At 40.8% G+C, this 16,750-nt stretch overlaps 1 protein-coding gene across 9 annotated transcripts in view; it reads right to left on the minus strand.

Moving 5' to 3' along the window:
* Positions 1-16,750, minus strand: part of UNC79 (unc-79 homolog, NALCN channel complex subunit) — a 238,462-nt gene that overhangs the window by 25,758 nt on the left and 195,954 nt on the right. For all 9 annotated transcript variants that reach the window (XM_032837360.1, XM_032837355.1, XM_032837353.1 and 6 more), the window contains one exon: positions 7,522-7,626. In XM_032837360.1, the coding sequence (XP_032693251.1) occupies positions 7,522-7,626 (105 nt within the window). The remainder of the gene's footprint in view (positions 1-7,521; positions 7,627-16,750) is intronic.

Consider the following 16,750-nt stretch of genomic DNA (forward strand, 5'->3'; position numbering starts at 1 on the left):
CTTGCTAACTATGACAGTTTGTTCCTATCAGAAGTTCAGACTCGTAGGACCGAGAAGAACACAGATTCGTACTTTACCCAGACAGCTAAGTGGCACTGGAACGGTGCATTCAATTGAGGGAAAAAGGAAAGATGTCAACACGGTCAGATTTATTCTGAAATTAGTTATTCTATTTATTCTTTAGTACTTCTTGACAGTTCCTGAATTCACATAGACTTTTCCAGACTTCATCATTACATTGCACGTTTAAAATGAAGACAGAAAAACAATCCATTTCACTGTGACATTCTGTTTCTTCCCATCCGAGGCCCCCCAGTTGCTGGGCTCTCTCACTTCACCCACACCTATCCTCTGTGCTGAAAATGACCCCCATCCCTGTCCTTGCCTCACGGAACTTTCACCCACTCCCACTGTAACAGTCATGACACTAGACTGCAGGGACCTACGAGTCTATATGTTGCATCCTCCTACGGGATCTCCAAGAGTCCTACGGGCTCCCTGCACTTGCCCTCCAGCACTAGCTTTCGGCCTGACATCATGGAAGGGCACAGCCAAACTGTGTGAAGTGAATCAATGAACCAATAATGACAAGATCTTGATGGGGATGGATTTGCCAGGTTATGATTTCATTTACTTCATTACAGATGTTTGTAGGTGTTTCCCACTTAATACAACACCCAACCGGGTATTAATGGTTTCAGGAAAAAAGTTAAACATGAAGTCTGCAGAGTTTGCTATGTGCAGTAAGGTCCCTTCCCAGTGACCTCTGGCCAGTGGCCCCAACAACTTTGGCTTCAGTGGCTCTGGAAGAAGCTTGGACATTGACAGCCCTTCCCTCTTATTCCACTCTCACACTGGAAGCAAAGTTAGGTAGGTCAAAATGATGGGTCCTGCAAAGCAGGTTATGTCCCTGGCAAACTGGGGAGAAGTAATAAAGGTTTGGGTCGTAGAGAAACATACAAGAAGGCCTTACAGAAAACAGAAACCAGCATACTGTCAGGCTCATCTGGGCTCAGAATCAGAGCATTAATAGGTTTTGGCTAACAACACAGAGATTTCAGCCAAAGACCTTCCAAGGGCGCCCTGAGACTTCTTGTTCAAGACCTCGTTCAAGAGCTGGCCTTCAAGCGCGGTCCTCCAGGAGGAGTATTTCATCACAGAACTGAGCTGGGGGCCAGAGAGAGCGAGCAGAGCTGTCACGGACAGCAGTGTGCCAGGAGTAGATACATATCTCTACTCCACGTTCACACACAATCATCTCCATTTGCCTCAAATACAGTTACAGAAAGCTAAAGAATCTATTTAGCCATTAACTTTCACTCTGGCAAAGAAAGTACCAGCTAGTAACATCGAGGGAACACCTAAAATTTTCCATTATTTTATTCAGGATAGCTTACCACTTGGACTCATCCCTAATATAAGAAAAAGGAAATAAATCAGGATTAAAAAAAAAAAAAAAAAGGAAAGCCTAGAACTTTGGCCAGAACCTTTCAGTAAAAAAGTAATATATCAGATGGAAGTACCTGGTCAAAAGAAGAAATAGTCCCAACCTCTGGCAGACACTGCCTGTTCTCCCATAAAATGTGTCTTCAAAAGCTATCTGAGTCTGCAATCTAAGACAAACTACTTAGAACTAAGTTTCAAAACCTCCGTCAGGATACCAACATTTTAATTAATTTCTTTACATGAGAGCCAAGAGCTTTTAAATGAGAGCCAAGAGCCAAGGGGAGGACAGAAGGGCATACAAGTGTGAGGGAGGGGAGGCTCAGACAGAGAAGTTCTGCCGGGGTTTCAAACTGAAGGCCCCTTAATCTGTGCTTCTATGGCCTGGCCATGCTCTTGAGAGCTACAGAAGATCCTTGGAGAAGCAGAACTTCAATGTCTCTATCTCTGTTCACAAAAAGCCCTTCTCGCCTCCCATACTCAGCAAAGCAGAACAAGTAGCACCATAGAAGTAGGTTGTCAGTCATATCACGTCAATGATGGGAGGCCAGATTAAAATGTCTGTTTTGTGGTAACTCTTCCAAGTCAGAATTAATCAAAAATCACCCTAAAGTTTATGGGAGAACCACAGAGAGCCTTGTGTATCAATGAGTATAAAAGTGGACAAGCCTCTAAAACCATCCACCATTTATTTTTTTATCAATGTATTTCAATCCAGTGTAATTTGGGGGGTACCTGGCTGGCTCAGGTGGCAGAGCATGTAACTCTTGATCTCGGGGTTGTGAGCTAAAGCCCCATGTGTGGTATAGAGTTTACTTAAAATTTAAAAACATTTTTTTAAAAATAAAAATTAAAAAATCCAGTGTAATTTTCACATAATATGTAAAACTAAAACCTTAATCGACACTTCTTTTTACACAGCTGCCAACCATGACCTGCAAAACCCCATTATGATTGTCCAGAATTGCTCTCAATATAAAGATATAACTAAAACCAGAGAGGGAAAGGATGTTTGCCACAGAAGGAAGAATTCCATACTTTGAGACAGAAAGATGCCTAATGAACCGTGCCCTCCAGCACGAACACAAAAGAATACAAAAGAAACACGACATCCATTATGTGTCACTGCTAAATTCATCATCAAAATGAGACTCAAAATAATATCTCCACCTCTCACCCAGAGAGTGATCAGATTATTAGGAACTCAACTAATAATAATAACCCCACTTCAATAGTATCTGTGACTTAAAGACAACAGCCATCCCTCTGCCAAGTCTTTGTCCTCCAACCCACCACTAACCTATCTTTAAAAGCGAATGTTTCACCCACACGGTTTCTCACATGAGTCTATGCAGGTATAACCCACACAGTGGGAGAGCCACATGCAAATTAGCAGAATGTCTACTGTTGACACATAATGGGAGCTGAGGAAATGCTTTTTGATTTGGGCTTATATAGCCTTTAGAGAGGCTTTTAATGAGTTATCACTCTGTTATGAAGACTCTGCTTTAACCCAGCAAGAGAATACTTATAATAACCTATTACACACCAGCTATCTACAGCAGACCAGCCAAAGAGAAGAGGTTGCAGGTGAAAGCAAAAATGTCCACAGGTCTGAATGAAAACAAGGTAGGGCATCTGTCCAAAGTGCTGAAGGACTACGTCCTGCTGGTGGACAATCTAGATTCTTAAGAACACACATAACTTTTTCAATTTGGCAAATTCTTTTCTATCTCCAAGCCTCTTTTCTTGAAAAAGTAAAGAATCCAGTTGCACATCTGAGGACTCCTGACTTGATACACAAGTCAGAACAAGTACTAGCAGCCATGGCTAGATGACCACAGTGAACAGTGGCAGATTTCCCATGATAATGGGCCTCCAGAAGGAATTTTTAAAACCAATTGGTACCTATCTTACCTTGAAATATTTAAAACGTGGGTGGCCCCATATCCCTTGGGGAAATGTTCCGTTGTTCTTTTAGGGCAGAGTATGTGGTAAACAACAAAGATACCATCTATCTATGAGAAGAATGTAAATGGCTCCATGTTTGTGAACTCATTTACCCAGTCCATGATTAGGAAAGTAGTAACGGAGATACCCTAGTGATCCTTGTGGAAGGAAAGAATGAAGGGAAAATCCAAGGTCTGAGTCACTGATTGTCTTGTCACTAAAGGAGCTAGGGTCATTCAGGGTGGATCACTGGCGGTTTCTCCTTCCAATGAATGCTTTCCTTTCTGTTTCCAAGTTGCATTTTCAGTTAAACAAAGCCTCCCCCACTGCCATCAGGTGATGGTCGCTGATATCTGTGGAAGTCACTGTCATCCCCTGACAGATTATCTGTCTGTACTGTGAGCCTGGTCCCCCAGGTGCCAGGAACTGACACTCCATCAGTAAGGAGGAAAGCGTCTCTTGGACTCAGACTAGATTCTCTGGTCTAAGAGAAGCTACCAGACAACAGGCTATCACCTCCGCCATCTTTCAGAGAGACCTGCAGGAAGCCTGCAGTCAAGGGCAAGAGAGAAAAGAACTGGGAAAACATCACAAAGATGTCCTATTCATGGAGAGAGATGGTAGATGCTTCTCCCTCAGCCCATGAGGAGCTCCATGGAGGACCTCCCTCCATGGTTTAGGAGGAACCACTGAGCAGATAAGGAAACTACCTCTGTTTTTTTAAAGCATGCTTAACTTTTTTTCTCTCGGTAATAAAAAGGGTTTATTCTAAGAGTACATAGAACAAAGATATATTACTTCAAAATAGTGTACTGTTTAAAATTTTTTCATCAGGAAGATTGAAACATTATTCTTAAGTCATTTTTCATGGACATGACCCCAAAGTGTCTCTGAAGTACCTTCTCCAACATAATTTTACAACTTGATTCTTAACATTTAATGATTCCATGACAAATATACCCTTGTTCTAAAACGATGAAGATGCTATTTATTTGAAATGGTATGTGAAAATCCAAAAAACACGTTCAGAACGACTTACTCTTTGGGGCTTCTTTATTCCTAAAGCTAATTTGTTTTTGTTATTTATTCACCTAGTGGTGATGCAATAATCACTGTTTTCATGGTTTCCTTAAGCACTGGGCAATTTAAACTGTCAGTGTTCTTTTGCTGTCTTGTGACAAGTGCTTATTATGGTTGACTAACATACTTCACAGAAAACCAGCCCCCCAGCAGCAGTCATGGCATGGGGTGCTAGACCCCAAGAAGATCAGCCACACAGATTAGCTCTGCTCAAGACTGAGGGCAATGAAGAGAATGTTCTCTGACCGAAGCAGGAAAACACCTTTCAGGCCTGGAGACCTAGGCTGTTTGGAGGTGGCACGTCCCCATCCAGAATACCATCAGAAGCCAGTGATTCTCATTTACTGTCAACCTGATAGCTTAAATCCCTCATGGGCCTTTCCCCTAAGGCCAGTCCACCTGCCCTCTTCTGCAAGCTAGCATGGATCCCATTCATTCTTTATGGTCGGTTTGTGTCCAAGTTGCTTTTACTCAAAAGCAGTGAAGCTGCTTCAGCAGAAGTAGGAGGGGCTGGCCAACGGGGCTGGCAATCCACCAGAAGAGAGTCCAAGTCAGCCCCTCCTTAGGAACTTGGGTACTTCCTGGCTGTGACTTGTCTTCTGTCTTCCTCTTGGGTTGTCTAGCATCCTGGTACAATGTGAGCTATTTTCTTTTGACTATAGTGTGCCTGACATTCATTGGTGGCATCGGCCAGTGATCACTGCTCTCAGAGGGCTTCAAGGCACTCCAGAAAACCAGACCATGGCTTACTGAGAGCACACCAACTTCTCACTAAATCTCATGCCTTTGAGAAACATTCCATTCTGGTTCTAAGGATTAAGAGTCTATGGTAGGGGAGGAGGGAAACCAGTGGTGGATATTAAATTGCTAAGTGAGAGCTGTTGTTCCTCCTCGTCTCCCAGGGAAACTCCTGAACTTCTGCACATACCTCAAGGCCCACACGGTCCCTCTTCCACACCGCTTCTCATTCAGTGTGCACCTCTGCTACCGTACCTGTCACCCTGTGTTGGAAATGTCTGCCTACATGTCAACTTCACCCACTGGATAGTAAACTCCCAGGAGGAAGGGGCCATGGCTTATTCATTTTCCCAGTGCCTGGGCCAAGTCAGGGCTCCGACTGGCTTACTGAGCCTTCCTCTGTCTCCCAGGCTGAGCCAGCCACTCCCTCCTCTTTAGTACTTTCCATATTGTGCACATTTCCGGTAGAGTGGTTAGCCTAGGGTTTATGTCTATCACACTGCCATATCTCCAGAACCTAGCCCGGGACAGGTGGTCGGTAAATACTTGTAATGGGAGATACCACTGGACAGTCAATGTGGCTATTCGTCAATGGTCAATGGGGCCAGATGACAGAAGACCTCATAGCTCAGGTCAGTGCAGGTTTTCGGCGCAGGGAGTGATCTGATAAGAAGCAGAGTTTGAGCAAAACTCCTTTAGTCAGCCTGAGGCCAGAGGGCTGCATTTGTGTGGAGAGAGGGGAAGGCAGTGCAAACAGCTAGGAGCTGTTAAGGTGAGAGGGGTAAGTGAGGCCAGGAGCCTGATGGGGCTGTGTTCCACACTGAGTAGACCCTGGCTGTTGTGGTCACCACTGATGCCAGCTGTGTGGTCTTGGGCAAGTCACTGAACCCCACTGAGCCTAGTCTCTCAGCTGTGACACAGAACTAATACCTCTCACTGTTGTAAGGATTAAGTGAGGGGAGGATTAAAGCACCCAGCAGACTGCCGGGCACCCGACAGGTGCTTATGGTGTTTCCTTCTCCCTCATCTCTCCCACTGGCACCCCAGTTACCTAAGATTCAGGGACACTTGTCTAGTTCTTTGATATCAAGACCCCATTGTCCCCTAGTCATTTAACCTCAACCTCGTAGGTCCAGACTCTGACACTGGTCTTCATGCTCATCGGGAAGAAATAAAACAGCTGTGACTCGTTTCTTGAGCACTTTGCACAAAGGCAGTCTGAATGATACCCAGTCCCAGGTATAGCAGAAGTCCACGTCTTTAAGTCTAACCTTGGTGTGTGAGGTGGGGGTCCCAGTCTACCTGATCCCCTGCCAACTTCTTTAATGTAGCCAGCCTGCTTTTCTCAACCTCATCCTCAGGCCATTATCCCTAAATTTAGTTCACCTTCCTATTAATGCCTCCCCCCATTGCTTGAAGCCAGTCAGCCCCTGGTGCTGAACCCCAACCTCATAGAAAGACTTTTGGCTACACCCACCAGTCCTTTGTGGCCTATGTCACATGCCACCTCTTTCATGAAGTCTTCCCTGATTTCACATTATAGGACATGGGTTGCCTCCTGCTCTTAACACCCCCCAGGACTTTGTTTATATATAACTCCTCCCACAGTACTGGTGAGAGTCTATCTTATGTGTTAAAAACCCGCATACTTGTCTAAGATGCTGAGCTAAGGATGCCAGGGATGGAGGGCCTCAGCCCCTCATTAGCAACCCTACAGCCAAGAGCCTCAACTCAGTAAGTTCTCCAGAATCTTCCTTGTACACATTCAAGCCCCTCTGTCTCAGGGCTCCCAAGGGTGCTGGTGCTTTTCACCTCCACCTGCCACCCCAGCTGGACTCCATACGTCCTGCCACTTGACTGTGTGGTCAGGCCCACCCTCTCCTTCAGTTCTGCTTCACAGAGATGTGGTGACCCACCCATATGCATGTGACTCTGCAACCAGATCTCAGCCTGGTCCCTCACTTGTGTCTTCCTCAGTCCCCTGCCAGGTCCGGTAGCTGTTCACAAGCTGCCCTCCGACCTACCCAGCTGTTAATTTCTTGAGGGTAGAAATTAGTGTTCCCATCTTCTTTTGGTCCCTCACAGTACTAGTTCCACCATAGGAACAAAGTAAATGTGCCCTTTCTGTCTTGTTTACCCAGCGAGAGTGCCAAGTGCATAATATTACTTAGGTCACGGCTCATATAAGATAGATTAGTTCTCGTTTCTGGGCGGAGTTCTTCGATCTGTGCATATGCCCCACACCTTCCTTAATTTTTCCAAACACGGTGCATCTCATGGAAAGTGTTACAAAAAAACGCAGAAGCCCACCTGGACAAGCAGGAGGAGGTTTGTATCTGGTAAAGGGGATTTGAGCTTCAGGGCCTGCAGGAGTTCCAGAACAACACTACGAGACAAGTAGAATTTATCCCGCTCCTAAACAGGACAAAAGAGAAGAAGGTAAGCTAGTGTAAAAACTCAGTTAGAACAGACCTATGTCAAAAGAGCTTCCAGGAAAGTCACAGGTTGGAAATGAAAACCAGTATTTGAAAATGCATAATGAACTGTCCTTAAGAAATAAAATTCAAATGAAAAAGAAAAAATTTAAAGGGCATTTTTGTGTGCGTAACAAGTTTACAGAAGCACCGAGAACACATAATTCAATGGATAAGGACAAGATAGGATATCTCTTAAACACTGAACCCACTGGATTAGGTTCTTGTTCACAGGAAATGATAAGTTCCAAGAAATGCAGAAATTAAATCGAAAAGCATTTTTCCCAAAAGGAAATGATTTATTTAGAGAGGAACTTATACAGCAATTTTCAGGGTCTTGTGGCCTCTCTAAAGAACTTACTTTTCAAATGGGCTGCTTAAGCACACAGAAAAACAGATGGAATGTACCATGTACTACCACTCTTCTTGGCCACATCATGACATTTTGCTCCATTTAACATTTTTCAGGATAAATAAGACATCCCCGAGGGGCGCCCGGGTGGCTCAGTTGGTTAAGCGTCTGACTCTTGATTTCTACTCAGACCATGATCTCAGGGTTGTGAGATCAAGGCCCACATCAGGCTCTGTGCTGGGCACAGAGCCTACTTACGGCACAGAGCCTACTTAAGATTCTCTCTCCCTCTTTCTCTGCCCCTCCCCCAACAACTCATGCACACACTACTTTAAAAAAAAAAAATCACAGAAACTGTTGAAACGACCTAGATGGTGTTCTCTTTTCTTTCTCCCTTCCTTGAAGTAGCCACTATTTTGAACCTGGTGCTCATGATTTCACATATGTTTTTACTACCTATGCATGCCTTCGTTATAAGATGTAATACTATTTTTCATGTCTTTGTAACTTTCTATGATAGTGTCATACTGCGCATTTCTTTCTGCAACTTACAATTTCTCACTACATTATATTTTTGAAATTAGTTCTTACTGTTACATGTAGCTCTAGTTCTTTCAAATAAATGGCTTAATTACATTTTATTATATGAACATACTGAAATTCATTGATCTGTTCTCCTGTTAATAGAACACGAGATCATTTTCAATTTTGTACTTTTTTTTTAATTGCCAATGACAACACACATGCAGAAAAGTACATAGGCCATAAAGGTGCAGATGAAATGGATTTGTATAGACTGAATGTCAAGGTCAAAGTGCCAGCACCTCAGAAGCCTGTTGCGTGTCCTTTCCTGATCATAACCAAGTAACCAGAGACCCAACGGGTCTGCATCCACTTTTTTTTTTCCCCTTATTTTTATTCATGGTGTACTACTTCCTTGTATGTCCGATGAGCTCTGCATACTGAATGGTGTATTTAAAAAGTTATTTCTAGAAATCATTCGAAGCCTGAAATGTTCTCTTCATCCAAAGAGCTCTCTGTTTCCTTTTTGCCAGCTCCCTGAAGGCACTAGCCTGGTCCAGGTTACCTTAACACACAAGCCCTATAATATCTTATCTTGGGCCACCAGAGGGTGTGACATTGAGCTCGATGGCTGTGAGGATGATTTTACCTCCGGGTTATCTTTACTTTGTTGTCCTGACCAAACTGGGGTTGGGGGGTGCAGAATCAGACCAAGTTCCTGTTCTTTGAAGGTCCTGGATTCTGACTCTTGTTCCCCTCCTGGATCTTCTGGAATTACAACTCAGCCTCTTAGTCGCATCTCTGCACTTCTATGCTCTCCCTGATCTTAGCCTGGTGATTCATCTAATATCTGGTTAGCATTTTGATGCACTGAAGTTTTCAAAAAATATTCTATTCGCTTCTTTTTTAACTTTTTAAGTGGGAAGATAGGTTCAAATGATCTAGCCCATTATTATCTGGAGAGAAGTCTTAACTTTTTATCGAAATTATACTAAATCTATAGGTTATTTTGTGAGAATTAACTGTCTTTATTATGCTGGGTCCTCAACCATGAACACGAGATCTATCTCCATTTATTTAACATTGTTGAGTAAAACTTTCTGGTTATCTCCATAAAGTTCTTGCACATTTTTGTTACATTTATTCTCTGTTGACACAATAAATGACATTTTTAAAGTACATTTTGTAATCATTTGTAGCTGAATATTAAAGGTGGATGATTCCTGGGTAATCATTTGTAAGCAGCATCCTTGCTGAACTCTCTCACAGAAGTTATAAAAAGGTGTCTACAAGTATATTTTCTTCAGTTTGTTTGTAATTACATCATCTGTGGAAAATGAGAGTTTTATTTTTCCTTTCCAGTCCTTATACATTTGATTTCTTCCTCCTATCTTACTGAATTGAGTGGGACCTCCTGGACCATAATGAACAGGAGAAGTGATAGTGGACATTCTCGTCTTACTTAGTATTTTGAAAGGACTACGTTGACATTTCACCAGGAAGTATAACGTTTCCTAGAGGTTTCTGTGTAACTTGGTGGCATAAATCAATATTCTAACATTTAAACCATTCTTATATTCCAAGTAAATCCTCACTGGGCCAGGAGGTTTTATTTTTAACATACTAATTTGCTATTATTCATCCAGAATTTTTATACCTTTAAAGTAAAATTGGCCTGTAATTTTCCTTTCTCCCACTGCCCTTGTCTGTTTGGTATCACAATTCTACTGGCTTCATAAAAGATGTTGGAAGCATTCCTTTCTTTCGATTATATTAGTTTGCACAAAGTAGAGCTCAATCTGTTCCTTTGGTGTTTAATAGTAAAGTTGTCTTTAAAACTGGGACAGTTTCTCATTAATGATTCTGTTTCCTTAATCGTTGAGGTCCAGTTTTTTTTTTGTTTTGTTTTGTTTTTTTTGTTTGTTTTGTTTTTAGTTGTCATATGTTAAATTTTTTTAGAAAATTGTCCCTATGGTCCAAGATTCCAAATTTACGAGCACAGAGTTGTTCATTTCAAAGTCTCTAATACATCTAGAGTTATATTCCCTTTCACATTGCTGATATGTTTTATCCATGCCTTTTCTCTGCTTCCCTTAATCAGTCTGGCCAAAGTTCTGCCAGTGTTATTGGTCTAATCCGGGAGCCCCCTTCTGGTTGTACAGATCCTCCACTGAAGTCATGTTTTCCATTTCATTAATTCCTGCTCTTCTCTCTATTATTTCCTTCCTTTAAATTATCTTATGGTTACTCTGTTATGTTTATTTTAACTTGAATTGTTAGCTCATTTCATTTCTCTTTCTTTTCAACAGAAGTATTTCAGACTACACCTTTTCTTCTAAATATCTCTGTAGCTATAGATCCCAACAGTTAGAATGCAGTATTTTCATATTTGTGTGGTTCTAAATATTTTTCTAAATTCTCTTATCTCCTTTGATGTATGAATCATTTAAAAGTGTATTTCAAATTTCCAAATATAGCAAGTCCTAGACACCATTAATCCAGTAAGTACCTTTGTATGAATTCGAAAGAGGGCACACGCACACACAGAACAAACACATATACATATGAACACATCCTGCAAACCCGAAAAACGCTGTGCACTTCCAGAGCCGCGTTCTTGGTAGGCCTGGCTGCACGCATGCCGTGCCCGGTCACTCACTCACACAAGCCCTAGGCACCACACACATACACATTCTACACACACCCCACCCCTGCAAAGGGACCTGGTTAGGGTCCGAATCTGGCAGGGGGCCGGGACTTAGACATCTGACAAGAGGGGACAGTCAAGAGAAGATCTCAAAGGCCCCTGGGTGGTAGCTGGGACAGGGCCTGGCCACCTACACGTGTGTGTGCCAGGAATGTGTGCACGTGTGCTATTCTCTACCCTGTGAGACGGTGCAGCTTTTTGCAGGGGGGTGCCTATCCCAGCTGCTCGAGAACTTGACCAGGAGGCCCCAAATCTCAGTATAAACCTGCCTCAATACTCACATAAAAAATAGTCTAAGATGTGTGTAGCCTCCCCTTAGATATGGAGCTTTTCTCTAGGTCACCCTTAAACACCTCTGTGCAGTTATGACTTTGTTATTGATCTATAATTCAACTGCATTGTGATTAAAGAACTTGGTCTCTTTGAAACAGATTCCCCAGTGTGTGTTAAGACTTTATTTGTGGCCTGGGGCTCCTGGATGGCTCAGTCGGTTGAGTGTCTGACTCTTGATTTCAGCTCAGGTCTTGATCTCATGAGTTCAAGTCCTGCATTAGGCTCCACACTCGGTATAGAGCCAAATGAAATGAAATGAAATGAAATGAAATGAAATACTTTATTTTGGTCTATTACCTGTCCTATGTTTACAATTGTTATGTATATGCTTTTTCTTTTCCTTTTTTTATTACCTTATGTTAGTCACCATACAGTACCTCATTAGTTATTGATGTAGAGTTCTGTGATTCATTGTTTGTGTATAACACCCAGTGCTCCACGCAGAACATGCCCTCCTTAATACCCATCACCGGGCTCACCCACCCCCCACACCCTTCCCCTCTGAAACCCTCAGTCTATTTCCCAGAGTCCATAGTCACTCATGATTCTACTCCCTCTCCAATTTCCCCCACTTCTTTTTTCCCTTCCTTCTTCTAATGTCCTCCATGTTATTCCTTCTGTTCCACAAATAAGTGAAACCATATGACAATTGACTTTCTCGGCTTGGCTTATTTTACTCAGCATAATCTCCACCAGTCCCATCCATGTTGATGTAAAAGTTGGGTATTCATCCTTTCTGATGGCTGAGTAATATTCCAATGTTTATATGGCTATATCTTCTTTATCCATTCATCTGTTGAAGGGTATCTCAGCTCTTTCCACAGTTTGGCTCTTGTGGACATTGCTGCTATGAACACTGGGGTGCATGTGGCCCTTCTTTTCACTACATCTGTATCTTTGGGGTAAATACCCAGTAGTGCAATTGCTGAGTCACCGGGTAGCTCTATTTTTAACTTTTTTTTTAACTTTTTGTGGAACCTCTACACTCTTTTCCAAAGCTCTATACAGAAGAGTGAAACTCAACCATTCTCTTACACCATACACAAAGATAAACTCTAAATGGATGAAAGACCTTGATGTGAGACAGGAATCTATCAAAATCCTAGAGGAAAACATAGGTGGTAACCTCTTTGACATCGGCCACAGTAACTTCTTTCAAGACACGTCTCCAAAGGCAAGGGAAACAAAAACAAAATGAACTTTTGGGACTTCATCAAGATAAAAAGCTTTTGCAAAGCAAAGGAAACAGTCAACAAGACAAAGAGGCAACCCACGGGATGGGAGAAGATACTTGCAAATGACACAACAGATAAAGGGCTGGTATCCAAGATCTATAAAGAACTTCTCAAACTCAAACCCCAAAAGCAAGTCAAAAAATGGACAGTAGACATGAACAGACACTTCTCAAAAGAAGACATATGAATGGCTAAAAGACACATGAAAAAATATTCAACATCATTTTCCATCAGGGAGATTCAAATTAAAACTACATTGAGATACCACCTTACACCAGTTACAATGGCAAAAATTGACAAGGCAAAAACAACAAATGCAACAACAAATGCTGGAGAGGATGTGGAGAAAAGGGAACCCTCTTACACTGTTGGTGGGAATTCAAGCTGGTATAGCTACTTTGTATATGCTCTTTCTAAAATACCTTCTCAAACTGGTGAATTCAAGATTCTTTATACATCTATTGGATTCAATTTGCTCCTTACATTGTTCAAATCTATTCATTTTTTATCTGCTTGATCTATTAATTACTGAAAGAGATGTGTCAAAATCTCCCATTATGAGTATGAATTTGACAACTTCTCTTTGTAATTCTATTCGTTTTTTGTTTATATATATCAAGCCTGTATTATTAACTGTCCAAGTTTTATTTTTTTATTTTTTTTTTTTAAAGATTTTATTTATTTATTTGACAGAGAGAGATTACAAGTAGACAGAGAGGCAGGCAGAGAGAGGGAAGCAGGCTCCCCACTGAGCAGAGAGCCCGATGCGGGACTTGATCCCAGGACCCTGAGATCATGACCTGAGCCGAAGGCAGCGGCTTAACCCACTGAGCCACCCAGGTGCCCCAACTGTCCAAGTTTTAGAACAGTCACATTTTTCTAAAGAATTGTTCCTTTTATCAATATAGGGCAAACTTTTTTATAAAAATAATTTTTAACTTGGATTCTGTTTACTGGTTTCAGCTTTATTTTAATTAGTATTTGCCTGGTATATTTTAAAACTATTTTTCTTTCACACTTTCAACAGTGTCTTTAGATGTGTTTTAGAGGTATCTCTTATAAATAACACATAGCTGAATTTTAAAAATCAAATCCAAAAGTTCCTGGGATATCTGGGTGACTCAGTTGGCTAAGCTTCTGACTCTTGGTTTCAGCTCAGGTCATGATCTCAGTGTCTTGAGACTGAGCCCTGAGATGGGCTCTGTGCTCAGCATGGGATCTGCTTCAGAATCTCTTTCTTTCCCTCTGCTCCTCTCCCCCCACCTCTCTCTCACTCTCTCTAAAATAAATAAATCTTTTTTAAAAATCCCAAAATTTCTTATATTCATTGTGATTATTAGATTATTGGATTCATTTCTACTCTAGCTCATGGTGGATTATTTCTTTATATGTTTTATAATTTTAGTTTGTAAATTCGTGTTCATCAGGACTGTAATTCTCGAAATTCTGTTAGGTCTAGACTGAAGTCATATCCATCCAGAGTGGTTTGAGGATAGGTTTTGAGCTTACTTCTATCAAACACTCCAATTCTATTACCTGCTCTGTATCAATGTTACTTGACTTTTCATTCTGGGGGCTCACAGAGTACGTAGGTATCTTAAATTCACACTCTAAATATGTTCAAAGATAGGTTCATGTTACTAATTCTCAAAGGAAACTATAAATCTTTCTAGGTTCCTAGGCTTAGATTCCATTCTTTGTCACCTCTATATAGGAATATATTCTTTCCAAATCACCCTTTTACTAAATGTATACCTTTTCAAGGTCCTGACTTTCTACTGGGGATGACTCAGAGCCAACTCCAAGCCTGAAACAGTCCCGAGACCTTCTCCGTGTGGGCTTTAAACCACAAGCCACTAATGATAATTGGTGCAGACACTGTGGAACAGAGTATGGTGTTTTCTCAAAAAATTAAAAATAGAAATACCATAAAATCCAGTAATTCCACTACTGGGTATTTACCCAAAGAAAACAAAAACACTAATTCAAAAAGATATATGTACCCTTATATTTACTGCAGTATTATTTACACTAGGCAAGATATGGAGCAACACAAGTGTCCACTGATAAATGAGTGAATAAAGAAGATACACACACACACACTGGAATATTACTCAGAATGGAATCTTGCCATTTGAGACAACACAGATAGAACTAAAGGGTTTTAGGCTAAGTGAAACATGTCAGGCAGAAATACAAAGTGCCACATAATTTCCCTTATATGTGGAATCCAAAAAACAAAACAATCAAAAAACAAACTCTAAAATACAGAGAACAAACTGTTGGTTGCCAGAGGGAAGAAGGGTGAGGGGATGCATGAAACAGATAAAGGAGATTAAAAGACATAAATTTCCAGTTATATAAATAAGTAATATGCAGAGATGAAAAGTACAGCATGGAGAATAGAGTCAATAATATTGTTGTTGTAATTGTAATGATGTTATTGCAATAATGTTGTTATTGTAATGATGTTGTATGATGACATATATATTTATCATGGTGAGCATTAAGTAATGTAAAGAATTGTTCAATCAATATGGTATACACCTGAAATTAACATAACATTGTATGTTGATTAAAATAAATGTAAATAAACTAAAATAAATAAACTAAAAATATATAACTCAACTAAAAATAAATAAATAAAATAAAATAAAATTAGATATATGCAAATCTAAACAACAAAACTTGAGCCACTAAGCTCCTAAGACAAGTAACTCCCCCACCTCAAGACTGCTACGGTATCAGCTTATATGCTTACCACTCTGGTTCTCAATTTCTTCTCCAATTTTGCACCTTTCACTTTTACAATCATGTTCATTACATTTTGTCCAGCACTTCTATCCTTTTAAGTGAGACAATTTTCAACTATCTAGATGGCCAGATTGCCAGGAAGAAAATTCTCCAAAGCTCTTACCTTTCCATGCCTTTTCTCTTGATTAAATAATGGAGAAGGCTCAATTAGACAGTGTTCTTTCTTAAACTATTTCCAATAGCTTCCCATTACTCCTGAAGAAGATGGGAACACTCCAAGACTTAAGCTTCCTACCAAAAATAGTCATTTGAGTTGGACAACTGTGAATGGGTAGATGACAAGAGCAAGTCAGGAGGCCACTAACATGATGATTGGTTAGGAAGGCACATAATGTATAATGAGTGTTCAAAACTAGGAATATCTTGACTTCAAAATAATGGAAGGTCCTCTGTAATCAATCTTTATAATGCACAGCATGGGAAGCATACACTTATTATGGTTTTTCCTCTAAAAAATGTATAATTTAAATACACCAAGCATAAACAAAATTAAGAAATAAAATGACTTCTTTTCATTGTATTCGTATATGTCTTCATTGTTTCTGGTACTGCGCCCTGATCTACTGTGTACCGATCTATTGTTGTAAATGACCAAAAAAAAAAAAAAAAAGAGTAAGTTCTTTTCAGGAAAGAGTTGAAAGAAGAAAAAATGCTGATTTTTTGGATACTTAGAAAACATATTGTTCCAGGCAGAGTAATAATTTCTAATCAGAAAGACTAAAGAGAGGATTATCATGGAACACTTAACATGGTAAAATGGACACAAGATCGTAAGAAAAAAGACAAGAGTGTTTTAAATAGAATGAAAGCCTTAATATAAAATTAGATTTTTTTTAATGGGGGAAAATAAAAGGCTTATACAAGTGGACAACATGAGTAAAGGAACATTCTGAGTGTTGAAGGAGGAACAACAGGAACAGACTCCACTGAAAATAAAGCTGGAACATTTGGAAATTGGAAGAGGAACATCGCATACTGTCCTTAAGGACAGAGACGCTCCCAGTTGGCCCTGCCTTTCCATAAGGATAGCGTCTCCCAGCTCCAACAAGGCTGCTATGGGCACGGGGCAAGCAGTACTTTTCCACTTCCTCGGTAGTGGGCC

Source organism: Lontra canadensis, unplaced genomic scaffold (assembly GCF_010015895.1).
Source record: "Lontra canadensis isolate GAN:19392208 unplaced genomic scaffold, GSC_riverotter_1.0 scaffold98, whole genome shotgun sequence".
NCBI lineage: Eukaryota > Metazoa > Chordata > Mammalia > Carnivora > Mustelidae > Lontra > Lontra canadensis.